We start from the raw sequence: 27,376 nt of genomic DNA on the forward strand, positions 1-27,376 counted from the left end.
AGTATTTGAGTTGCCAAAACATCATACCTGTATTTGTCTGCATCTGTAGCTTTTACACTGATGGGATAGGTGCAAGCATCTGACTGCTACCTTTTGGTTTCTTGTGTAGTTGTGCCTGAACACGTGCATATCAAAAATATTCTTTACTATAGGTTAATTTCCTTTTAACTTCTTTATATTATAGTTAGGGCATTATATTTTTTTGGGAACTCATGTTCAGTAGGTTACATCTGTGCATTTCATTTCAGGATAGTAAAAAGTCACTACAAAATAAAAAGAGGCCACAGGGTCTAATAGGGTTGAGAACCACTGCTCTACCCTAACCAGTTGGGATAGAATGACTGCTATACAAAGAATAATTATGTACCACAAGTCCTTGTCTCGTCCTTTCTACATAGCAATAATTCTCTTTTCCTCAAAGGAAATTTATATGCTGTAAGTAGGGAGAAAAGACAAGCTTAACTGTTTGCAGTTCGTTAATACTTAACTAAAAGATCAAGTACACATCATATTCTTTCTTTTTTTAAGATTTTATTTATTTCAGAGAGAGTGAGCGTGCACGAATGGTGGGGAGGGGCAGAGGGAGAGAGAGAGAGAGGCAGACTCCCTGCTGAGCAGGGAGCCCCATGCAGGGCTCATGGGGCTCAATCCCAGGACCCTGAAATCATGACCTGAGCTGAAGGCACACGCTAAACCAACTGAGCCACCCAGGCGCCCCCACATCATATTCTCTTATTCCATTTAATATGCCAGGCACCAAAGAGCCATGGATTAAGAACCCGTGCTAGCCCCACCCCTACTACTAAGTAACTGATTTTGAACAAGTGATTTGATAAAGTTAACATTTGCCCATGCTTACTCATCTGTAAAGTGAATGAGTTGGTCTAAACCAGTGGTTCTCAGAATGTGCTGCTCAGACCAGAAGTGTCAGTATCACCAAAGAATTGTTAGAACTGCAAATTCCAGGGCCCTACCTCGGGCTTGCTGAATTAGAAAATCTGGTGGTGGGGACCAGCATCTGCGCTTTAATAAGCTAATCAGGTGATTCTACTGTACATTAGAGTTTGAGAACCACAGGTCTACATAATTTCAAAGGTCTCTTCTAACCACAAACCACTCTCTGATTTATTCAGACCATTCACTAAAACAATACAAAGATTTAGAATCTGAGGAAAGCAGTGGCAGAAGGACTTATGGGCATAATTTCTCATATTATACACTATCACATGATGGCACTTTTATTTGTATGGGGCTAGCTTTCCAGAAGTGGAATTGGTGGGTCAAAGTGTACATGAATTTTAAATGTGAGACTACTTTCTTAAAAGGCTGAAACACGGGGCACCTGGGTGGCTCAGTCGTTAAGTGTCTGCCTTCGGCTCAGGTCATGATCCCGGGGTCCCGGGATCGAGTCCCACATCGGGCTCCTTGCTCAGCACAGAGCCTGCCTCTCCCTCTGCCTGCCACTCCCTCTGCTTGTGCTCTCTCTCTTTCTATCTGACAAATAAATAAAATCTTAAAAAAAAAATTAAAAAAAAAAAAAGCCTGAAACACTTCACATTTCTCCTGGCAATTTATGATCCCCACTTTCCCCACCAATAGTGTCATCTCTCTTTGAGACTTTGGTTCGTCTGATGGGTTTAAGTAAAGTGAAATATTGTAATTTAATTTGCAATCCCATGACTACAAATGCATTTGTTTTTGTTGCCATTTGGATTTGCTCTTCTATTAAGTGCCTACTCATTTTCTTTGCCTCCTTTTCTACTAGGTTGTTTCCCCTTCTCACCAACTGTCAATGGAGTTTTGTACAGGGTATTTCAAAAATCTGAGTGATGGGGGCGCCTGGGTGGCTGTCGTTAAGCGTCTGCCTTCGGCTCAGGTCATGATCCCAGGGTCCTGGGATCAAGCCCCACGTCGGGCTCCTTGCTCAGCGGGAAGCCTGCTTCTCCCTCTCCCACTCCCCTGCTTGTGTTCCCTCTCTCGCTGTCTCTCTGTCAAAAAATAAATAAAATCTTTAAAAAAAAAAAATCTGAGTGATGTTTTAATAACTTCAGAAATAGAAATGCTACAAACTCACAAAAAATACCACTTGAAAATTCAGTAATTTAAGTTCCTTTCCCATTTACTTTCAACTTCTGTATTTATTAATTTCCTCTTTTTGGTCTCTTGTTTCTTTTTTTTTTTTTTTTTAAGATTTTTGTTTATTTATTTGAGAGAGAGAGAGAGAAACAGCATGAGAGGGGATAGGGTCAGAGGGAGAAGCAGGCTCCCCGCCGAGCCGGGAGCCCGATGTGGGACTTGATCCCAGGACTCCGGGATCATGACCTGAGCCGAAGGCAGTTGCTTAACCAACTGAGCCACCCAGGCGCCCGATCTCTTGTTTCTTTAAAAAATTATTTTCTTAATTCTTTAAAACTAGTAGAGGTCCTTTATTCCTTAATAACACAGGCATTTGAAGATATTCATTTTAAGTACTGCCTTCACTATTTCCCATACTTTTTTGTATAAGATACACTTTTTGTTGTCTTTTGGGTAATTTATAAATCTCCTTTTTATTTTCTCTTTAATTCAAGGATTACCTAGTGTATGTTCCTTATTTTTCCAAGTAAAGGTTATTTTCAGTAACTTATTACTGTAAATTTTATTACAATAAAATTACTTCTAATTTTATTGGCTTATATTAAGAGAATGCGGCCTGTAAAATCTCTACTTTTTAAACTTGTTTTTATTTTATGGCCAAGTATGTGTTTTTTTGTTTTTTTTTTTTAACTGTTCCATGGTCATTTGGGGGCGAAAGTGTATTCTTCAGTCAAAAGACATAAATCTCCCATAATAAATCGTGCTTATTGGTTCCACTACTTTATTCCTCAATATCTTTACTTGTCTATTAGTACAAAGGTACTCAAAGTGTGGTCCACAGACAACGTTGATCCACACACTGTATGTTAACAATTCAGGACAAGTACAGAAATGGAGAGCAGACACTTAGAAACTTTTACAGCAATTTGACACTCCTGTCACATTCAAGTGCATGATCAGGGCACTTCTGTCACTGAACAGGATACAGACAACTTTGGGTGTTTTTCAGCTCATGTTATGAGCTGCCTATGTCATGGGTTGCATACTTGGTCATGTGTAGTAGGGCCACATTTCAACTTGTGATATTTTAAGGTAAGTTAGGCACCCATGACTCAAAAATGTATAAAATACAGAATCCGTTTCTTTCACTGAAAGATATTTACTCTATAGATAAATGAAAATCATGAGTTTGCTGAAATTTCTTTTAAAATCCCTTCCTCTAGGGGCGACTGGGTGGCTCAGTTGTCAAGCATCTGCCGTCAGCTCAGGCCATGATCCCAGGGTCCTGGGATCGAGCCCCACATCGGGCTCCCTGCTTGGTGGGAAGCCTGCTTCTCCCTCTCCCACTCCTTCTGCTTGTGTTCCTGCTCTCATTATCTCTCTGTCAAATAAATAAATAAAATCTTTAAAAAAAAATAAAATAAAATCCCTTCCTCTATTCCTTGTCAACTTGCTCTGTAGACCAGTTTCTCTACAAAACAGAACAATTTAGATTCAATTATGCTCTATGAGTAGTGTTGTAGTCAATCTAACCCAGATTAGATAAATTAACAAGAGGCAAATATGTTGCATAAAAAACTTTAAATATGGATATATATCATGTGTTCATATAGGAGTTTCATATAGGGAACCACTATTTCACTCATAACTTTTTTAGTTATGATTGTTGAATGATAAAAAGCTACAAGCATAATAGCAATACTCAGTAGTAATTTCTATATACACACTTTCAATCAAAATACACAGTTTTTTTTTAAATTTTATTTATTTATTTGAGAGAGAGAATGAGATAGAGCATGAGAGGGTCAGAGGGAGAAGAAGACTCCCTGCTGAGCAAGGAGCCCAATGCGGGACTCGATCCTGGGACTCCAGGATCATGACCTGAGCCGAAGGCAGTTGCTTAACCAACTGAGCCACCCAGGTGCCCCAAAATATACAGTTTTAAAAATTCTTTTTTCCTTTTGTTGTTTGGTCTGATTATATTTAGTGAAATGCAATTTCGTATCTGTTAAATATAATAATAACAAATGTGACTCTGTATTTTGTGTCTGTTTTTTTTTTTTAATGTGCCTTTTAACCTAATCTAAGTCTCTGGCTTTTAGTGGGAAAATTCAGTCCATTCACATTTAGCAGAATAACGACTGTATGAGATTTTATTCCTTCCTTCTTACTCTATGTTTATTATTACTTACTTCCACAATGTTGTTTTCTTTTCCCTCTATTTGCTGGCTTTGTTGGCTAGTTTCCATTCATTCCATTTCCCCCTTGTTAATTTGGAAGTGTTACCATACTTTTCCATTTTGTGGTCCTTTTCCCTGCTCTCTGTATATAAGAGATCAACTATTTCCTCCACCTAGGATATATGTTTCCTAGCTGTGTATTAATTTTATATAAATATCTCATTACCACATAATAACTTGGCAACATTAGAACATTTGCTACAACAAAACTTTAGTAAAATATCAAAATGGTGAAGACTGTAACTGAAACATACCTCCAGGAGCTAAGGAACCAGGACCAGGTCCTGTTACAGCTGCTGGTATCTGCCCTGGAGCTGGAACTCCAGCCTGCATAGAAGCTTGCATCAGAGGAGGTGCACCATTGACATGCATTCCACCCTAACCAAAAGAAAAAACAGAGTATGTATATGCCTCTGGACAATACACATGATGAGCCTGGTTATATAGAACACAATTAAGATGGACCATATTCTAAAAGCAGAGACTGACAAGTCTGATCTGTGTTGTGAGGCCATATGTGGCACCTATGGTTGACTTCAAGTTCTTTACCTCTCCCAATCTGAATGGTAAAAAATGGTAGATTACTGTTCTTTCTGTTTATGTTTACCTTATTTTGAGGTCGAACACTTTTCTTATGAAAAATTCCAGATATATAAATTGCATAGAAAATAAAATAAATATACAGTTTAGGAAATAAATATATATATTTGAAATCTGCCTTATGGTCTTCCCCAATTGCATCCTGTGTCCCCTTCTTAAGACAAGCACTTAAGAATTTTTACAGATGTTTTGAAATTGTATGTAAATCATTATGTACTAGACATATTTGCAACTCATTCAACATGGTTTTGGGATATGTGCAAACACATACATCCCATATTTTGGGAAGGCTTCCACAGTCACTTATTTTCACTTTTGTAACTTTTGAGTTATCTGTGTTAATACCATGTATCCTAGTTCATCTTTACTACTACATGGAATTAGGTTTTTGAAAGTCATTCATGGTGACCTGTGCAATTTATTTAACTGTTATAGAGTATTTCACTGGATAAATATACAACATTTTCCCCATTCTTCCACTGATTTACATTTAGGATGTTTCAATGTTTCACTATTATAATGTGGCAATAAACATTCTTGAACATGACTAAGAACTCTTAATCAGCCTGTTGTCCGTCATGTGTGTGGCAAACAGTTTTTCCCAATTTGTCATTTGTCTTTACAGTTTCTTTCTTTTTCTCTATACAGAAATTTTTCAGTTTTCAAATGTACTGATTTCTTATGGCTTCAGTTTTTGGTCATTCTTGGCAAGCAAGCTTTACTTTTTACCACTGGTAAAGAGATAGTAAGAGTGCCAACCTCATTCAATTAGAGTCTAAGTACTAAATGAGATAATGGATGTAGAATAACAAAGTGCCAACCATAGTACCACACATGCACATAAATATCAAATTAGCCTATATAAAAGGACACACAGGAAGGATCTCTTTGTTTCACAAACTTGGCACAGATGCCATGTACTCTGCAAACTGAAAATTGCTTTTATGTCCGGGAATTGAAATTATCATCTTCAGCTCCTGACTGTTCTTCTCTCAGTATTATCTTCTTAACATGAAAATGGCATTCAAAACACGTAAAAGAAACGTTAGGAGATAAAGCCCTACCAAAGACTGGGCCTGAGGGGCCTGAGGATTCTGCTGGTTCATTGACACAGTGGATCCTGAGCCAGGCCCAGCACTGTGGACTGGCTGAGGGTTGCCTGCAATCAGCGTTGGGATATTTGTCTGGCGATGGAGAATTTTCTAAAAAACGAAAAGACAAATCTATGAGCTGTCTGCTTAACAAAGCAATCAGGCAGTTCCTACCCCACTCAAGGTTTACCGTGGCGTTTCCATAAAAGAATAAGAAGCACTCACCAGGGCAATCTCTGGATCCACAATTCTCATCACTACCTGTGCTTGTAGCAAAGCATAAGCCAGCTGAGGGTTCTGAAGCAACATGTTCCGTGCTTCCTGGGGACTATTCTGGACACAGAGCTGAGAAGATAAATAGATTCATCATCAGGTTCAATACTTAGTACTTAGAAATTAATAGCGATTTAGAGCCATTCCCATCTGAGAAATATAATATTCAAGAAGCTTTTTAAGCTATCATCGGTTTTGGCATAGCACACAAAATTTTGGTCATGTCAGGCAAGAGAAGGAAGAGGCATTTCAAATACCATAATACCACCATTTAGGAGAAAAGCCACATTTGAATATCTACATCTGATATCTATGGGTCACAAAAAGCCAGATTGTATAGTTGTGTCTGTGTACAAAAAATGGAAAGCTCTTTGTACGAAATGTAAAATATGCTGTGCACATATGGCATATCGAAGGTGCAAGAAGTGGTGGTCAACAGGCACACCTTATATTTGAGCTCAGGGAATTATTTCCATTCACTCGATCAATTAGCTCCTCGAAAATTTGATGTGATTTGATTTGTTCTTAACCTAATGCCTCCTCCCACCTTCATTTGTTTCATCAGCTCAAACATCTGCTCTGGTGGAAGACTGGCAACTGCTTTGCTAATGGACTCAGGGGCATCCTCAGGACTGATGGTCTCTCCATAAGGTGACTCAATGACAGGGGCACCAGTGCCAAGGCCTGATCGGGAAGAAAGTACAAAAAGTTAAGGAGGCAAAATTATGAGCTAAATCATTTCAAGTATTTACTTTCCAGGGCTGCTTCCTTTCCAGGACCCGTTGTAACTTTAAATTCTCTGGAACTGAGAAGTAAGTGATTTGCAAGTCCTTATTTCTGCAGAGGAAAGTGACAAGAGTGTATTTTCTGCTCTCAGAAGAAAGCTGGGACTAGGATTACATAGGTGGACAATGTTAACCTGAATTAGGGATGAGGCATATCGATTTCCTCTGACAAGTCATTTCAGAAGAGAAATAATAAAGATGCTAATTTTTAAAAGCAAAAGAATAGAAAAAGATGCTAATTTCAAAATGGAATCCCTGATCTGTTGCCTCGTGAAAGAAGCCAGAATGCCTTAGTAATCCCACCAATTACAGATCTGACAAACCGTTACAGCAGTGGTAAACTAATGACATAGTGCAACTAATGACTTGGTGAGCCTGAATTCATCTTCAACTGTCAACCAACTCCTTCACAACTGAAGGACTTCTAAAGTCAACTTTACCTTGTTTCTCAAAGATATACACTTCCCTAATGCAGGCGCCTAAAGTGGGTCAAGAAGCTACGAGGCTAACCATTTCAGCGAGTGCTAAAACATATCACAAATGGAAAAATCTTCATTGTTACATCTTTACTAATTCATGTTGCGTACAAATCAGGTTCATACTCACTCTTCAGTTCTTCTTTGTTCTTTTCACTGGCAGCATTGTCCACTCGGAGTGCTCTCCCGCTGAACTCACGCCCATTCAGGTTTCGCATGGCACTAAGTGCTGTCTCCTGGTCTTGGTATTCACAGAAGCCATAACCCTTTGGTTTTCCTGTCTCCCTATCATATACCAACCTGGAAGAGCAGAACCAAGTATCAGGCACAAATGTTACACACATATAGTGTTCCTGCTAACATGGCCATGTTCTAATTTGGTCCACTGTAAGACAAATAACGTTATAACTGACTGCTTCACTGAAATATTTTTTTAAACATTTTTAAATGAAAAAAAAGTATCTTTTAGTAAAAATAAATGTCAGTTGTATGGTATGTGAATTATACCTGAATAAAGCTGTTACAAACAGAAGGATGCATGTGAAAAGTCACCAGTAAAAACCTTGCTATTATTACTAAGGGCCAAATTTGTGATTTTAAAGAAAACCCCAAGTAGTCAAAGGAGAATCTCACCTGAAACTAACAACAGGTCCAACCTCAGAAAAGATGTCCTTTAATTGCTCTTCAGTAGCCTCATATGGAATGTTCCCCACTATGAAAGAAAATAGACAATATATTAAAACTCTTGAGTTTGTAACCTATTTCCCTTGTGAGAAAGTAAACAGAATCAGAACTTATATCATTGAAAATGTAACAACTACCTCAAAACAGTGTTCCTACAATCCCAGTTCCATGGTATTTCAGACATTTCAATCTTGTCTGCTGACTTTAATTACAAAACAAATAAACCACTAAGACTAAAATATAAAAGGTATAGGCACTTCTAAAAGTTCTCAGACTTATCTGACAAGTGTTATGATTTTCCTTAACTTCGGTGAAAATAAATACCTTCGCACTGGTATTTACCTGAAGATCTGCAAGTCTTATCGATAACTACTAAAAATACCAATGTATTTGGTATTTTAAAAACTGGCACATTATGTCCGTATTTCCACACATACACACACACTCAAGAATAACCATGAATGTAGTGGAGGATGTTTAAAAATTATTCTAATCTGTTTTGTTATGTTCTTTCCAAAAGGTGCTTTAAAATCACCACACGTACTTAAAAGAAACTTATTTCATCTGAAAAGATTACTCAGAATAGACCTGATCCTCTTTAAAATTTCTTCGACGAGATCTTAATCATTCGTTCATTCATTCATTTACAATCCACTTTAAGACTCCAGGTGGCCGCTACCAGTATCGAACTAAAATGTTACGGTAAAAAGCAGAGGATGAAAGTCCTTTTGAGAGGGCGGGAAGTGGACATATAGTTCTATACACTCAGCATATAATCTGTATTCTGGGATAGGGAGTGAGAAGTAGTACGGGACAGTTGCCATGCGCCCTCGATTCCAAACAATAATTGAAGCTCATAAAAGGAGAAACGCATAGAAGCTGAACGCTAGTTTAACTTCCTCAGCCACATCATGGAAAGGCTTTGAGACCTCAGGGGAAGAGAGCATCACTTTGCCCGCGAGTCCACTAGATTGGCCGCCCCAAAGGATAGGCAGGTAGAGCTGCAAGCCCGACCCATCACCAGCTCCTGCAACAATTCAAGAGGTGCAGGGGGCATTCCTTGCTGCTCCCTGTCTCTTTCTGTCCCTCCCGGATGCTTGGCTCCACGAATTCGTCTCACCGAACACCGAACGCAGAGAACGATCCACCGCAGGGTCTCTCACAGTCAAACCCGCCATCGCTCTCTTCCGGCAGCTTCCGGTGCGCCAGAGCACACTTCCGTACGGCGCGTGAGCTCTGCGCTAAACACGCTTCCGCACGGCGCGTAAGCCGGAAGCACCTGGGCGGGGCGTACACATGGCCCCTCCCCTGGCGTCATTACGTCAGCAGCCGGCGCACGCTCGGTCCCCAAGAGCTAACCACTCCGGGCTGGGCTGCGGCCGGAAGAGAACTCCGTTCCGACCTAGAGTAGGGCCGCGCCAGACTAACTTGCAGGATTTTAGTCTGTAGAATCCCTTATTATTCATTTTTTCTTAGACCAACACGAGGAATCATCGATCACAATAAAGATGGCGGCAGCCGCTTTACCATGGTAATAGGGAAGTCATTCGCTAACAACCTTGGCCCTTTCATTTTAGTTCCGCCCTGTTGGGGAGGGGAAGTGCTTGGTCCCGCCCCAGCAGCGTGCCTGTTTGTGAAAGCTGGAGTGTACCAAGCAACATGAGGAGAGAGAGTTGTGGCAGTCTAGGGAATGAAAGACTGCGGAGGGCTCAAATTCAAGGCGTCACCATAGCCGAGGAGATGGAGAGGTAAAGGGAGAACAGACCCCTGTCTGCTCTTGTGTAGCCCCTGGGCTCCATGCGTTTGGTGGTGAGGGAGCGAGCTGGCGGAGGGCGTCGCTACGGGATTCTCAGAAAAGATCATTGACTGCTGGTACTCAACAAGCGGCTAAAGCATGATTTGAACTCAGATTGCTTTGGCTCGGAGACTGAATGTTTAACTGCTGTAGCTGTTGCCTCCCAGTATAACTGAGGGAATATGAGTGACTCAACATGTTTTATTACCATTTTTGGAAAAGAACTTAGAGCATCTGACTTGGTGACCCTAGGCTGGTGGCTTATAACAATGAACCACCCAAGAATAGGTCGAGGCACCTATAACCAGGGGCTTGTTGTGCTGTCATCGGTCATTTGTAGAGAATGGATTGTTGGTTCTCTTCAACCAACCTTACTCTACTGGTTATAAAAGAGGAGGTGTGTGCAGGGAATGTTTCGTAAGCTTTTGTATATTTGGGTTTCATTTATAGGCCCCGTGCTAGTGACTCCTGCCTCAGTGCCTCTTGTCCCTCAGAGTCGTTTTCCTTCACTGCAGCAATCTTGGAGTGATACGTATCTTTAGCCTATAGGTTATAACAAAATGAAGACAGAAGATAGGGCGTCTGATGCTGTTGTTGTAGGTGTTATGACTGAACCTCAGTTAACACAACAACATAGGTGCAGTATGCAGAGGTGGGGGGAAAACTAGGAAAGATGCATTTCTACACAAGTGGGACTATATTTAGAATAAGTGTTATTTGGGGGAATTGTACAGAAGAGAAAGGGTGCGTTGTGGAGAATCAAAGAATTTGGGAAACCACAGTCAAGATTTGTGGGGCACTGGCAGAAAGTTCTGTGGAAAACAGTTGTTACTTAGTCTGGTTGATGATACTAAGAATCTTGGATAAGGTATAAATGAAGCAAGCAAAGACATTCAAGATTGTGAGGGCACAGAGACTTGGCCATAGAAGGTCAAACTTCCAAGGCTGGGGTAAGTACTACTTCATGTTTGATCTACATTTTAAGTTCCTCAAAGAGCCATGGAATAAAAGCCCTCATTGGTCTCCAGGGACTATCTGCAAAGGCAGCAACCCCTGGATATACATCACTGCATGAAGAAGATTCCAGATGGCACTGTAGCATTATCCATGTTTGGAGAAATTCTCAATGAGCAGCACCTGTTATAGCTAAGGAAACTTGGGGCTCTCAGAGAGCACCTGAATGCTGACACAGATCCTGGTCAGTATCTGGATGTAGGTTCCAATTGGCTTGCTTTCCAGAAAGAAACATTCCTAAGTTTTGCACTACTGCATTATCATACCTGTTCTGCAGCAATATTTATACTTTCTGTGAGTATTTGAGGGTTCAGCTCTGAGGCTACAATATCGAGAATTGTGCAGTCCATCAAAGCTGGTCATTCTGGTCTTTTGATTTTAGCATTTTCATTTTTTCTTTTTTTTTTAAAGATTTTATTTATTTGAGAGAGAGTGAGCGAGAGAGAGCAGGGGCAGAGGAAGAGGGACAAGCAGACTCCCCTCTGATCAGGGAGACCGACGTGGGGCTCGATCCCAGGACTCTGGGATCATGACCTGAGACAAAGGCAGACAACCAACTGAGCCACCCAGGTGCCCCTCATTTTTTATTTCTTATCTAAGTACTTCTATTCTCAATTCATGCTCAACGAATACATTTCCTATATTTGTTTCCTAGAATCCGGAAGGTTCCCGATTGTTCACCTGCTCAAGGGCTGTCTTATGAGATACATTGCGTGGTAGCAGGCCAGGGAGTTAGTTGGTCAGCTGAATTGGAGGAAGATTTTCCTTGTTCTTGGCAATGGCATGGTGACCTCTTGCTGCTGAATGAGGACTGCTTCCAAACCAAGCATTGGGGAAAACTGGGTAAGAGGAGGAAGTCTCTGAGTTTTTTCTCGAGACTCCAATCAGACTTGTCTAAAACTTATGTCTTTTGGGGGGCTTGTTCTGTTTCAGGACCAGAACTCTGGGAGACTGTTGCAGTGACACGTGAAATCCAGGGTTTAGCAAAACGAAGGTGGCTATCACTGTACCACACTTACACTCCAACAGTGTGCTGCTGGGTGAACATGGCTGGACAGAACATGTGGATAATGGTATCAGGTTGGGGTAAACAGGGTGATAATGATTAAAAAGAGCTAGTATTTGTGAAGGGCTGTATAGATTACAAAGCTTTTCTACATAGGTCTTCAGTCTCACAACACTTGGGAGATTGTTTTAGTGTGCTCTCTCTATATATTTTTATTATAGCAAAGTATGCATAGCAAAATATACCATTTTAACCATTTTTAAGTGTACAGTTCAGTGGCTCTAAGTATATTCACATTGTGCAACCATCATCATTATCCATCTTCAGAACTTCTTTATTTTCCCAAACTGGAACTCCGTATCCATTAAACATTAATCCCCCATATTCCCTCCCGCCAGCTCCTGGCAACCACCATGTTACTCTCTGTGTCTATGAATTTGACTATTTTAGGTACCTCATATAAGTGGAATCTTAACACTCTATTTTTACTTTTGTGACTGGTTTATTTTGCTTAGCATAGTGCCTTCAAGGTTCATCTATGTTGTAGCGTGTGTTAGAATTTCCTTCCTTTCTAAGGCTGAATAATATTCCATTGTATGTACACATGAAAATTTGGTTAGCCACTCATCCATTAACGGACACTTGGGTTGCTTCCACCTTTTGGCTATTGTGAATAATGTTGCTATGAACATGGGAGTACAGATACCTGTTTGAGTTCCTGCTTTGAATTCTTTTGCATACATATCTGGAAGTGTAATTGCTCGATCATGTGGTAATTCTATGTATGATTTTTCGAGGAATCGCCATACCGTTTTCTACAGTGGCTGCATCATTTTACATTCCCATCAGCAGTGCACAGGGTTCCCATTTCATCCTTACCAACATTTGTTATTTCCTTTTTTATTTTTGGAATAATAGCCACCCTAATGGGTGTGAAGTGGTATTCCATTGTGTTTGTTTAAATATTTTATTTATTTATTTGAGAGAGCAAGAGAGCACCAGCAGTGGGGAGGGACAGAGGGAGAGGGAGAAGCAGACTCCCCACTGAACAGGGAGCCCGATGTTGGGCTTGATCCCAGGACCCTGATATCATGACCTGAGCTGAAGGCAGATGCCCAGCTGAGCCACCGAGGTGCCCTTCCATCGTGGTTTTGATTGGCATTTCACTACTATATTGGGAAACCTACTGTTCTCCTCTCCTGTGTGCCTCCTTTACTTTTACACAGAACACTTTACTTTTGACATTTCTGGGCACCAAATATGTGGAGATTTTTTTCCCACAACAAACAATTCTCTGCAACACCAGCTGGGTGTCCTATAATTTAACTCAATTCTGACACCTGGAGATAGTGTCAGATCCCACAGGTTAAGGGTTCAATCCTACAAGACTCCCCCTACCCCACTTCAGATGCCAATTGTAAGTTTAGGTTGTCACCTGTGCTTCTCACTGATTGGCTATAACCTTGGGTTCAGTTAATTTGCTACAGCAGCTCACAGACCTCAGGAAAACAGTTACTAACATTTACCAGTTTATTAAAGGATATGATAAAAGATACAGGTGAATAGCCAAATGAAGAGATATGTAAGGTGAGCTCTGGGAAGGTCCTGAGTGCAGGAGCTTCTGTCCTTTTGGAGTTGGGATGTGTCACCTGACTGGTACCTGGATGTGTTAACCTACCTGGAAGCTCTGTGAATCTCCTACCTACTTTTGGGATTTTTATGGAGGCTTCATCACTTAGGCAAGATCAGTCATTAACTCCATTTCCAGCCTCACTTCCCTCTCTGGAGGATGAAGGGTGGGGCTGAAAATTCCAACATCTAATTATGGCTTAGCTATTCGGTGACCAGCCCCCATCTAGGAGCCCACCCAGAGTTGCCTCATTAGGGCAAAAGATACTCCTAATGCTGTTATCACTTAGGAAATAACAAGGTATTTAGGAGCCCTGTATCAGGTACAAGGTTAAAGACCAAATATTAGAATAAGAGACACTCCTTATGCTCTTATCACTTAGAAGTTATAAGGGTTTTAGGAGTTCTAAATGGGGAACCAGGTGCAGAGACCCATATATGTATTTTCTGTTATCTCATACCTAGTGATGAGTGAGGTTGAACATGTTTCCATGTGCTGTTGGCCTCTTGTATATCTTTTCTGGAGAAATGTCTATTTAAGTCCTTTTCAATTTTTTAATGGGATTGTTTTTGTTGTAGTAGGAGTCTTTTTTTTTATCCTGGATACTAATCCCTCGTCAGATATATAATTTGCAAATACTTTTTCCCATTCTATGGGTAGCCTTTTCTCTGTTGACAGTGTCCTTTGATGCACAAAAGATTTTAATTTTGATGGATTCCACCTTACCTATTTTTTATTTGTTCCCTGTACATTTGGTGTTACAGCCAAGAAATCTTTGTCAAATCCAGTGTCATGAAACTTTTCTCCTATGTTTTCTAATAAGAGTTTCATAGGTTTAGCTCTTACATTTAGGTCTTTGATAATTTGAGATAATTTTTTTGAAAAGATTTTATTTGAGAGAGAGAGAGCATGAGTGCACAAGCAGGGGGAGGGGCAGAGGGAGAAGCCGACTCCCTACTGAGCAGGGAGCCCGACATGGGGCTTGATCCCCGGGTCCTGGGATCATGACCTGAGCCAAAGGCAGTTGCTTAACTGACTGAGCCACCCAGGCACCCCGAGATAACTTTTGTATATGGTTTAGGCAAGGGTCCAACTTTATCCTTTTGCATGTGGATATCCAGTTGTCCCAGCACCATTTGTTGGAAAGACTGCTTTTTCCCCCCCAGTGAATGGTCTTGGCACCCTTATTGAAAATCATTTGAGGGCGCCTGGGTGGCTCAGTTGGCTAAGCGACTGCCTTCAGCTCAGATCATGATCCTGGAGTCCTGGGATCGAGTCCCACATTGGGCTCCCTGCTTAGCAAGGAGTCTGCTTCTCCCTCTGACCCTCCCTCCTCTTGTGCTCTCTCTCTCTCAAATAAATAAATAAAATCTTTAAAAAAAAAAAAAGAAAATCATTTGAACATAACTGTGAGGGTTTATTTCTGGGCTATTTCATTGATCTGCATGTCTGTCTTCATACCAGTACCATACTGTTTTGATTATTGTAGCTTTTAGTAAGTTTTTAAATAAGGAAATGTGAGACCTCCAACTTTGTTCTTTTTCAAGATTATGGTGACTATTCAGAATCCCTTGAGATTCCATATGAATTTTAGGATGGATTTTTCTATTTCTGCAAAAATGTCATTAGGATTTTAATAGGGATTGCTTTGAATTTGTAGATTGCTTTCAGTGGTATTAACATCATAACAATATTGAATCTTCCAACTCATGAACATGGGATGCCATCTTTCTATTTGTGTATTCCTTAATTTCTTTCAGCTACCTTTTGTAGTTTCTGGCATTAAAGGCACCTCCTTTGTTAAGTTTACTCTTCTTTAGAAATGTCCATATTTAAGTAAAATTAATACGCAGTGTTATATGTGAGTTTCAGGAATACAGTATAAGGATTCAACAATTCTGTGTGTTACTCTGGTCATCAAGATAAGTGTACTCTTATCTCCTTTATTTCACTCCTCCCCCCACCAGTCTTCCCTTGGTAACCACCAGTTTTTCTGTATTTAAGAATCTGTTTTTTTGATTGCCTTTTTTTTGTTCCTCTATTTTTTATCTTAAATTCCACATATGAGTGAAATCATATGGTATTTGTCTTTCTCTGACGGACTTTTTTTCACTTAGCTTTATATTCTCTGGGTCCATCCATGTTGTTGCAAATGGCAAAATCTCATTCTTTTTTAGGGCTAAGTAATATTGCGTTATATGTGTGTACACACACATACCACATCTTCTTCACTCAACTATGGATGGACATTTGGGTTTCATCCATATCTTGGCTATTGTAAATAATGCTGTAGTAAACATAGAGTGTAGGGTGTGCATATATCTTTTCAAATTAGTGTTTTTCTTTTCTTTGGCTAAGAAGAATTACTGGATCATATGGTAATTCTATTTTTAATTTTTTTTTTAAAGATTTTATTTATTTATTTGAGAGAGGGAATGAGATAGAGAGAGCATGAGAGGGGGGAGGGTCAGAGGGAGAAGCAGACTCCCCGCTGAGCAGGGAGCCCGATGCGGGACTCGATCCCGGGACTCCAGGATCATGACCTGAGCCGAAGGCAGTCGCCCAACCAACTGAGCCACCCAGGCGCCTCTATTTTTAATTTTTTGAGGGACCTTCATACTGTTTTCCAGAGTGGTTTCACTAGTTTCCATTACCACCAGTAATGCATGAGGTTTCCTTTTTTCTCCACGTTCTCGCTAAAACTTGTTATTTTTTGTGTTTTTGATTTTAGCCATTCTGACAGGTATGAGGTGATATCTCATTGTGATTTTGATGTGCATTTCTCTGATGATAAGGGATGTTGAGCATCTTTTCATGTATCTGTTGGTCATCTGGATGCCTTCTTTGGAAAAATGTCTGTTCGTGTCTTCTGCCCATTTTTAATTGGATTCTTTGTTTTTGTGGTGTTTAATTGTATAAGTTCTTTATATATTTTGGATATTAACTGCTTATTAGATATGTCATTTGCAAATATCTTCTCCCATTCAGTAGGTTGCCTTTTTGTTTTGTTGATGGTTTCCTTCACTGTACAAAAGTTTTTTATTTTGGTGTAGTCCCAATAGTTTAATTTTGCTTTTGATTCCCTTGCTGGAGGAGGCATATCTAGAAAAATGTTGCTAAAACTGATGTCAGAGAAATCATTGCCTATATTTTCCTCTAGGAGTTTTATGGTTTCAGGTCTCACATTTAGGTTTTTAATCCATTTTGAGGGGTTTTTGTGTGTGTGTGTGTGTGTGTGTGAGTGGCATTAGAAAGTGGTCCAGTTTCATTCCTTTGCATGTAGCTGTCTAGTTTTCCCAGCACCATTTGTTGAAGAGATTGTCTTTTCCCCATGGTATATTCTTGCCTCCTTTGTCCTAGGTTAATTTGACCATATAAGCATGTGTTTATTTCTGGGTTTTCTATCCTGTTCCATTGATCTATGTGTCTGTTTTTGTGCCAGTATGATACTGTTTTGATTATTACAGCTTTCTAGTATATCTTAAAATCTGCGATTGTTATACCTCCAGCTTTGTTCTTTTTTAAGATCTTTTTGGCTATTTGGGGTCTTTTATGTTCCCATGCAAATTTTAGTATCATTTGTTATAGTTATGTGAAAAATGTTGGTATTTTGATAAGGATTGCATTAAATCTGTAGATTGCTTTGGGTAGTTTGGACATTTTAACAATATTGTTTCTCCCAAACCATGAGCATGGAATGTCTTTCCGTTTCTTTGTGTAGTCTTCAATTTCTTTCATCGGTGTTTTATAGTTTTCAGAGTACAGGTCGTCCACTTCCTTGGTTAAGTTTATTCATAGGTATTTTATTTTTATTGGTACAGTTATAAATTGGATTGTTTTCTTAATTTTTCTTTCTGCTACTTTATTATTAGTGTATAGAAACAACAGATTTCTGTATATTTTTGTATGCTGCAAATTTATTGAATTCAATTATTACATCGAATAGTTTTTTTTGGTGGAATCTTTAGGGTTTTTTATGTAAAGTACCATGCAATCTGCAAATAGTGATAGTTTTACTTCTTCCTTACCAATTTCGATGCCTTTTATCCTTTTCTTTTGTCTGATTGCTCTGTCTAGGACTTCAGTACTATGTTGAGTAAAAATGATGAGAGTGGACATCCTTTTCCTGTTTCTGATCTTAGTGGAAAAGCTTTTAGCTTTTTATGATTGATTATGATGCTATCTGTGGGATTGTCACATAATGTCTTTATCATGTTGAGGTGTGTTCCCTCCAGACCCTCTTTTATAAGAGTTGTTTTTTTTTTTTTAAGATTTTATTTATTTATTTGACAGAGAGAGACACAGTGAGAGAGGGAACACAAGCAGGGGGAGTGGGAGAGGGAGAAGCAGGCTCCCCGCAGAGCAGGGAGCCCGATGTGGGACTCGATCCCAGGACCCTGGGATCATGACCCGAGCCGAAGGCAGTCGCTTAACCGACTGAGCCACCCAGGCGCCCTAAGAGTTTTTATTCTGAATGGATATTGAGTTTTGTCAAATGCTTTTTTTGCATCTACTGAGATGATCATATGATTTTTATCCTTTATTTTGTTAATATGGAGTATCACGTTGATTGGTTTGCAGGTATTGAACCATCCTTACATCCCTAGAATAAATCCCATTTGATCATGGTGAATGAACCTTTTATGTATTGTTGAATTTTGTTTGCTAATAATTTGTTAAGGATTTTTGCATCTTTGTCCATCAGAGATTACTAATCTGTAAATTTTTTTGCAGTGCCTTTGTCTGGTTTTGGTATTAGGGCAGTGCTGACCTTGTAGAATGAATTTGAAAATACTCCTTCCTCTTCTATTTTTTGGAATAGTTTGAAAAGGATAGTTATTGTTTTAAAGATTTTTATTTATTTGCGAGAGAGAGGGGGAGAGCACAAGCAGGAGGAGGGGCAGCAGGAGAGGGACAAGCAGACTCCCTGCTGAGCAGGGAGCCCAACACGGGGCTTGATCCCAGGACCCCAGGATCATGACCCAAGCCAAAGGCAGATGCTTAGCTGACTGAGCCACTCAGGTGCCCCTGAAAAGGATAGTTATTAAACTCTCCTGTAAATGTTTGGTAGAATTCACCTGTGAAGCCTCTGGTCCTGGACTTTTGTTTGCTGGGATTTTTTTGATTACTGATGCAATATTGTTATTAGTAATTGGTTTGTTCACATTTTCTGTTTCTTCCTGATTCAGTTTTGGAAGAGTATGTTTCTAGGAACTTATCTGTTTCTTGTGGGTTGTCCAGTTTTTGGCATATAATTTTTTGTAGTAGTCTCTTAGCATTTGTATTTCTCTGGTGTTGGTTGTAACTTCTCTTTCATTTCTGATTTTGAGTTTTCTTTTTTTTTTGATGAGTGGCTAAAGGTTTATCAATTTTCTTTATCTTTTCAAAAAACCAGCACTTAGTTTCATTATATATTCGATTGTTTTTTGGGCTCTATTTCATTTACAGTTGATCCTTGAACGGTGTGGGGGCTAGGGGTCCCAACCCCTGCCAAGTCGAAACTCTGCATACAACTTTTGACTCCTGCATAACTTAACTACAGATAGCCTACTGCTGACTGGAAGCCTTACTGAGAATACAAACAATTGATTGACACATATTTTGTATTTATGTATTCTATTCTTACATTTAGGTAAGCTAAAAAAGAGAAAATGTTATTAAGAAAATTATAAGGAAGAGAAAATACATTTACAGTACTGTACTTTATAAAACAAAATCTGGGGGCTCCTGGGTGGCTCAGTCAGTTAAGCGTCTGCCTTCAGCTCAGGTCATGATCTCAGGTCCTGGGATCGAGCCCCACATTGAGCTTCTGCTCGGTGAAGAGCCTGCTTCCTCCTCTCGCTCTGTCTGCCACTCCCCCAGTTTGTTCTCTCTCTCTTCTCTCTCTCTCTGTCAAATAAATAAATAAATAATCTTGAAAACACAATCTGTATGTAGGTGGCCCTACTCAGTTCAAACCTATGTTGTTGAAGGATCGACTCTATTTTTCTCTGATCTTTATTTTTTCCTTCTTTCTGCTAACTTTGGGCTTTTTTTGGTTCTGTTAGGTGTAAGGTTAGACTGTTGGAGATTTTTCATATTGAGGTAGTCCTGTATTACTGTAAACTTCCCTCTTAAAACTGCTTGGGCTGTGTACCAAAGATTTTGAACCGTTGTGTTTCCATTTTCATTTGTCTCCATGTATGTTTGATTTCCTCTTTGATTTTGTAGTTGACCCATTGGTTGTTTAGTAGCATGTTTAGCCTCCACGTGTTTGTGTTTTTTCCTTTTTTTTTTGGTAATTGTTTTCTAGTTTCATACCATTGTGGTCTGAAAGGATACTTGATAAATATGATTTCAGTCTTCATCAATTTATTGAGACTTGTTTTGTTGCCTAACATGTGATTTATGCTGGGGAATGTTCCATGTGCACTTGAATGTGTATTTTGCTATTTTTGGATGGAATGTATATATCTGTTAAGTCCAGCTGGTCTAGTGTGTTGTTCAAAGCCATGGTTTCCTTATTGATTTTCTCTCTGGGTGATTCATTGATATATGTGGGCTGTTCCCTACTCTTACTGAATTACTGTTAATGCTTCCCTTTAGGTCTGTTAATACTTGCTTTATATGTTTAGGTGCCCCTCTGTTAGGTACATATATATTTATAATTGTTATATCCTGTTGTTGAATTGATCCCTTTATCATGTAATGCTCTTTTTTGTCTCTTGTTATGGTCTTTGAAGTCTGTTTTGTCTTATATCGGTATTGCTACCCTAGCCTTTTTTTTTTTCTTGCTTTATGTAGAATATCTTTTTTTTTTAAAGATTTTATTTATTTATTTGACAGAGAGAGACACAGTGAGAGAGGAAAGACAAGCAGGGAGAATGGGAGAGGGAGAAGCAGGCTTCCCGCAGAGCAGGGAGCCCGATGTGGGGCTCGATCCCAGGACCCTGAGATCATGACCTGAGCCGAAGGCAGTCGCCCAACCAACTGAGCCACCCAGGCGCCCCTGGAATATCTTTTTCTATTCCTTCACTTTCAGTTTGTATGTATCTAGGTTTGAAGTGAGTCTCTTGTAGGCAGCATATAGATGGGTTTTGGGTTTTTTTATCCATTAATTCACCCTGTGTCTTTTGATTGGAGCATTTAGACCATTAACATTCAAAGTAATTATTGACAGGTGTGTACTTATTACCATTTTTGTTAATTGTTTTCTGGTTGTGTTTATAGTTCTTCTTTTTTCCTTTCATCTTCTCTTGTTCTGTTCACTTGTGATTTGATGACTTTCTCTAGTGTTATGCTTGGATTCCTTTCTCTTTACTTTTTCTGTATCTATTATAGGTTTTTTGTTTATGGTTATCATGAGGTTCATATGTAACATCCTATGTATATAGCAATCTGTCTTAAGTTGATGGCCACTCAAGTTCACATTCTAAAGACACTACATTTTTACTTCCCCCACTCCACATTGTATGTATTTGATGTCATATTTTACATTTTTTTATTTTGTGCATCCCTTAGCTAACTTTTGTAGATACAATTGTTTTTACTGCTTTTGTCTTTTAACCTTCATATGAGCTTTATAAGTGTTTGATTTACTACCTTTACTTGGTTTGCTTTTACCAGTGATTTTTTTTCCTTTTATAATTTTCTTCTAGTTATGGCTTTCTCTCTTCCACCTCAAAAATTCCCTTTGACACTTCTTATAAGGCAGTTTTAGTGGTGATGTACTTTTATCTTTTGTTTCTGGGAAACTCTCTCTCCTTCAGTTCTGAATGATAACCTTGTGGGTTGAGTATTCTTGGTGGCAGGTATTTTCCTTTCAGTGCTTTGAATATAACATGCCACTCCTTTCTAGCCTACAGATTTTCCACTAATAAATCAGCTTATAGTGTTATGGGATTTTCTTTGTACATAACTATTTGCTTTTCTCTTGTTTTTAAAAGATTCTCTTTATTTATTTATTTGAGAGAGAGAGAGGAAAGGGAAAGAGAGAAGGTGAGGGAGAATCCCGAGCAGACTCTACGCTGAGCACAGAGCCGACATGGGGCTCAGTCTCACAACCCTGAGATCATGACCTGAGCTGACTGAAATCAAGAGGTGGATACCCAACTGACTGAGCCACCCAGGTGCCCTAAGGAGTCTCCTTTTATTTTTAACTTTTTGACATTTTAATTATGTGTCTTGATGTGGACCTCCTTGGGTTCATCTTGTTTGGGGCTCTCTGAGCTTGCTGGACCTGGATGTCTTTTTCCTTCCCCAGGTTAGGGAAATTTTAGCTATTACTTTTTCAGATAAGTTTTCTGCCCCCTTCTCTCTGGGTCTTCTCCTTCTGGGACCTCTCTAATGTGAATGTTAGTATGCTTCATACTGTCTCAGAGGTCCCTTAACCTATCCTCATTTTTAAAAAATCTTTTTCCTTTTTGCTCTTTAGCTTGGGTGCTTTCCACTACCCTGTCTTCCAGATTGCTTGATTGTTTTTCTATATTTTTTAATCTGCTCTTGATTCTCTGTAGCATATTTTTTCTTTTTTTTTTTTAAAGATTTTATTTATTTATTTGACAGAGAGAGAGATAGCGAGAGCAGGAACACAAGCAGGGGGAGTGGGAGAGGGAGAAGCAGGCCCCCTGCTGAGCAGGGAGCCTGATGAGGGGCTCGATCCCAGGACCCTAGGATCATGACCTGAGCTGAAGGCAGATGCTTAACGACTGAGCCACCCAGGCGCCCCTCTCTAGCGTATTTTTCACTTCAGTTATTTTATCCTTCAGCTCCAATTGGTTCTTTTTCATATTTTCTGTCTCTTTGTTGCTGTTTTCACTTAGTTCATCCACTCTTCTCTCAAGTCTGGTGAATATCTTTATGACCATTACTCTGAAGTCCTTATCAAATAGATTGCTGATCTCCATTTCATTTAGTTCTTTTTCTGAATTTTTGTGTTATTCTTTTGTTTAGAACATACTCTTCTGTCTCCTCATTTTGTCTGAGTCTCTGTGTTTGTTTCTTTGAATTAGGTAGGTCAGCTATGTTTTCTGGTCCTGAAAGTAGTGGCCTTATGAAGAAGGCATTTTGTGGTGCCCAGTAGTGCAGGCTCCCTGGTCAACAGAACCAGCCACTGTGGGAGTGTCCCCTCTGTGGGTTCATATGTCCTCCTGTTGTGTCTGGTACACTCGGGGGCGTGGCTGGCCCTCAGCCCTGTTGTCAGCAATGACTGGTGTGACTGCTGCGAGCATGCTGGTGGTGCTGGTAGGTGGAATTAGTTCCCATTGTAGCTGGCTGAGAGGCTGGGCTATAGATGCTGGTGGCTCTTGGGTGCAACCGTCTCTTGGTACAGCTGGCTGAGTGGGCTGGCCAGAGTGGCTGTGGGTATGCTGCTGGATGGGGCAGGAATCCTACCCTCCTGCCAGGGCAGAAGTCACTTTGTAGGGGTGCCTGTCCCAGGCTGGGCTACCTGCCAGGCATGGTGACGCAGTAGTTGCTTTGGAGGGGCTCCTGCCGGGGCGGGCTGGCGGGCGAAGACTGAGGCAGGGCAAGCAGTGCTAGCAAGGTAGATGGAGAGCATCAGAACTGCTGTCCACCAGCGCTGGGCCAGCTAGACTGAAGGAGGGCAGGAAAAATGGTGCTGCCCACCAGCACTCCCGTCCCTGGGGAAAGTTCCAGGAGATCCCTGTGTCTCCAGCACATACCTAAAATTAGTAAATCTCCTTCATGTATAACACAGGTGTTTTTCAAACTGCTGTTTCCGTGCTGAGTCTCAGACCGAGTGTAGAGGGTGCAGAGTGAAGTCTGTTTCCTAAAGCCCCATGGCTCTCCTGGAGTCAAGCCCTGCTGATTTCCAAATCTTCCAGTTTTGAGTCCTGCTGATTTTCAAAGACAGACATAATGGAGGCTCTTCTTTTTGGTGTAGTTCCCCAGGGCTGGGGGGTGCCCAGTCTGGGTCTTGATCCCCTCACTCCTCAAAGGAGAGGACCTCCATGCCTGTGATATACCTTCTGCTTGTGGGTCACCATGGCAGGCATTTGATTCCTGGCTATGTCTCTGCCCCTTCTACTCTTCTCAATATGGCCTTTTTTTTTTTTTTTTTTTTTTGGTAATGTCATTGGCTTTGGGAGGATCTGTTCTTCCAGTGTTAGGTAATTTTCAGAGTGCATTGCACTACATGAAGTCATTGCCTTGGTGTGTCTTGGAGGAGGTGAGCCCAGGATCCTCCTACTCTGTCATCTTCCCTGTCTCCTCTAGTTTTTTTTTTTTTTAAATGTCAGTGTGGGTCGGGGATGGAAGGCCTAGACAGAGCTTCCTAGTCTGCTAACTTGCAGATGTCCCCTAAAACAGAGTATCTATTTTATAAACAGGGATATCAAAGCTCAGATAGTGACTTGTACAAGGTTACACAGTTAATAAGGATAAAGGCTGGGATTTGACTGTATTTCTTTCTCCAGGTTTTGTGATTTTTTTTTAAAATAAACTTTCTATTTTAGAATAATTTTAGATTTACCAGAAAAGTGCAAAGATAGTACAGAGAGCTCCCATATCCACCCACCCTCTGCCCTACACAGTTGTCCCTTTTATCAACATGTTAGATTAGTATGCTCTATTTGTTACAATTAATGAACCAATACTGATATATTATTCTTAACTGAAGTCTATACTTTATTCAGATTTTCTTACTTTTAACTTATATATTTTTTTCTATTCTAGGACCCAGTCTAGGATACCACATTACATTGTTGTCATGTCTCCTTTGGCTCCTGTTGACTGTGGCAGTTTCACAGAATTTCTTTGTTTTGATGACCTTGACAGTATTGAGGAGTACCACTCAGGTATTTTGTAGACTGTGCCTCAGTTGGAATTTGTCTGATGGCTTTTCTCATGATTAGACTGGGTTATGGGTGTTTGGGAGGAAGACCATTTTTATCATGTCATGTCAAGGCCTTGATCAGCTGGCCAAGGTAATGTTTGCCAGGTTTCTGCTCTGTAAACTTACTTTTTCCACTTTATATACCACAGTTAAGAAGGGTTGGGAAAAATTAAGTTCTACTTCCTGGAGGGTGAGAAGCTACATAAATTATTTAGCATTCTTCTGTAGGAAGAATTATTTGTTTCTCAGATTGTTTCAGCTTTGGGGTGCCTGGGTGGCTCAGTCGGTTAAGCGTCTGCCTTCGGCTCAGGTCGTGATCCCAGGGTCCTGGAATTGAGCCCTGCATCAGGGAGCCTGCTTCTCCCTCTCCTCCCCACTCATGCTCTCTCTCTCTGTCTCTGTTACTATCTCTGTCTCTCTCTGTCAAATAAAATAAATAAAACCTTAAAAAAAAAGACTGACAAACTTAAAAAAAAAAAAAAAAGACTGTTTCAGCTTTGTCCCCTGGAAGCTCCATGTTGGTGCCCTTGTCCCTTTGGCATGCCCCCACTGTTGTGTTTTTTGTGCACTTTCTTTACTTTCTTACACTACAGGATGCCTATTTTGTATATTCCCTGCCTTAGCCATTGGAGAATCAGTCATCCAAAGAGCTGTGGTTCCTTTTAGTAAATCAAGATGTCTTCCAGAATATGAAAGGTCTAATAGATTGTAGTAGCCAATAGAAACTCATTTGGAAGGGTATGTATGTGTAGGAGGTGGTTAACAAGACCAAAGAAGAAGAGAAAGCCGGAAGGGTCATAATCCAATTTTCTGCTGAATGATAGTTTACGATTGGAGGTAATTTAACAGCATAAACTAAGATTTAGAAACCTTAGGTTTAAATGCCAACTCTGACATTATTTTAGTTGTGTGTCTGTGAACCTCAATTTCCTCATCTGTAGTATGGGTATAATTACTTCATGAGGTTGTTGGGATGATGATTAACTAATAGAGAGCACATGCTCTGCTGTGCCTGGCACGCAGTAAGTATTCATATGTTAGCTATCATTACTAGTCTCATTTCTGTACTCATCTGAACTAGCTACTATAATGTCACGAACAGCTATGAACCCTCACCATTTTTGTTTGATGCCTCCGTTACTCAGCTTCCCTTGTATTTCTTTCCCTAGGAATCTTTTTGATGTGACCTGGTGCGTGTTTTCCTTTGAGATCATCACCAAGATGCTGCAAGTGGCGTCACTGCCTCGTACTGGAGAAGCACGTGGGGGTCTGTATGCAGATGACATTTCTAGGGACCTTTGGCTTTAAGTAGCTATCTCTTCCGCAGACCCATATTCAGGTTCAGTCTACTCTTGAGTCTTTATCAATCTTTTTCTTCAAGACCATAAAAAATCGGTGCTGGGTATTAAGGAGGGCATGTACTGCATGGAGCACTGGGTGTTATACGAAAACAATGAATCGTGGCTCACTACATCAAAAAAAATAAAATAATTTGCAAGAAGCAAAAATAAAAAAATCATGTTGTTCAAATATGAAAAGTGAACTGAACACCAAATCTCTTTTTTTATAGATTTTATTTATTTATTTGAGAGAGAGAGAGTGTGTGCGCACATGAGCGGGGGGAGGGGCAGAGGGAGAGGGAGAAGCACACTCCTCGCTGAGCAGAGAGCCCGACATGGGGCTTGATCCCAGGATGCCGGGACTGTGACCTGAGCTGAAGGCAGACGCTTAACCTACTGAGCCACCCAGGCACCCCCCCAAATCTCTTTTTGTTAATAGAATTAAAATGTTTTATTATCTTCCTAGCAAATTTAGTGTCCCCTTAACTGTTAGGGGAGCTCTTTAAAGTGATTCCTTTAAGAAGAAATTATCTTCCTTTTGTTCATGTGATTCTTATCCTAAAGAGTCTTCCTATTTCACTATGGGCGATGTCTAAAATCTTCCTCCTGAGTGTCAGCACCCCCTATAAGATTGCCATATTTTTTATACCTGTGAACCTTCTCCCATGATTTTCATGCATGATATGTTCTTTTCTCATCATTTTCTTCACTAGACTATGATTCAAATAACTTCAAACTCCACCTGGAGTAATACAAGGAGTGCTAATACCTCCCTATCTACTGCCTTTTGAACACTGCGGTTTATCCCTTAGAATGTACTGGTCCTTGATATGTGTATGGTATAAATACTCAAAGTGTTGAACATTTGATTATGTTCCTACATATCTTCTAAATATTTGTATTAATGCTGTCATCTTCCTAAAGAACGTGTATGTAAATACCCCAGTCAAGATAGTACTAAGTATCTGCTTATTGATAAACAGGAGGAAGATAAACACTCTCTAATAGCTCTGGACTATAGTCATCTACAAATTTGAGTAAGGGGACTTCTTAAATCTGAGGTAGTCGGTTTCACTGTGCTTTCTTTAGTCCCTTGGCTGTGATTATAGGAAATTAACTCCCGACTCAGTCCAAAGCTGGGTATTCCCTCAAGGAAATTGCTATTTCTGATTCTTAGAACATGGAACCTTTTTTATGGTTGGCTACTTGGGGTCCATAATATCAAGCAGTGTCTAGTCTTTCTGTAGAGATTGACTCTTTTACATTGCCATTCCCAGTTGATGCTGTGCTACCTTCCATGGCTGTGATTGGAATCCTCATAGCTGCTCTGAGAAAAAAAATCCAGAGATAGATGGAGTAGCCGATTGGTGCCAAATATACTTTGAGAATAACAGGTGAGTGCCGGGGAGGTATATCTTTTGACAACTCGGAGTGACTTTCTACAATAAAGTCAGAAAATATCCTTTTCTCCAAAAACAAAATAAGACCAACTCTATCGCTTGCCTTCATCATCTCACTATACAAAGTACTGC

At 40.1% G+C, this 27,376-nt stretch overlaps 2 protein-coding genes across 4 annotated transcripts in view; one reads left to right on the plus strand and one right to left on the minus strand.

Moving 5' to 3' along the window:
• CSTF2 (cleavage stimulation factor subunit 2) overlaps nt 1-9,495 on the minus strand; it is a 22,664-nt gene extending 13,169 nt beyond the window's left edge. For all 3 annotated transcript variants that reach the window (XM_006743916.3, XM_006743915.3, XM_031039770.2), the window contains exons 1-7: nt 9,346-9,495; nt 8,175-8,253; nt 7,672-7,841; nt 6,828-6,964; nt 6,233-6,352; nt 5,981-6,118; nt 4,571-4,694 (exon numbers count right to left, since the gene is read on the minus strand). In XM_006743916.3, coding sequence (XP_006743979.1) covers nt 4,571-4,694; nt 5,981-6,118; nt 6,233-6,352; nt 6,828-6,964; nt 7,672-7,841; nt 8,175-8,253; nt 9,346-9,403 — 826 coding nt within the window. In that variant the 5' untranslated portion in view covers nt 9,404-9,495. The remainder of the gene's footprint in view (nt 1-4,570; nt 4,695-5,980; nt 6,119-6,232; nt 6,353-6,827; nt 6,965-7,671; nt 7,842-8,174; nt 8,254-9,345) is intronic.
• A 292-nt stretch (nt 9,496-9,787) lies between these two features.
• Nucleotides 9,788-27,112, plus strand: LOC115944474 (tRNA wybutosine-synthesizing protein 2 homolog). The gene is made up of 5 exons (XM_081808539.1): nt 9,788-9,973; nt 11,690-11,877; nt 11,968-12,114; nt 24,345-24,466; nt 25,674-27,112. Exons 1-5 carry the CDS (start codon nt 9,885-9,887, stop codon nt 25,683-25,685), a joined length of 558 nt encoding a protein of 185 aa, XP_081664665.1. The 5' UTR covers nt 9,788-9,884; the 3' UTR covers nt 25,686-27,112.
• The last annotated feature ends 264 nt before the right edge of the window (nt 27,113-27,376 follow it).

This window comes from Leptonychotes weddellii, chromosome X (genome assembly GCF_054177405.1).
Source record: "Leptonychotes weddellii isolate Sample4059 chromosome X, ASM5417740v2, whole genome shotgun sequence".
Lineage (NCBI taxonomy): Eukaryota > Metazoa > Chordata > Mammalia > Carnivora > Phocidae > Leptonychotes > Leptonychotes weddellii.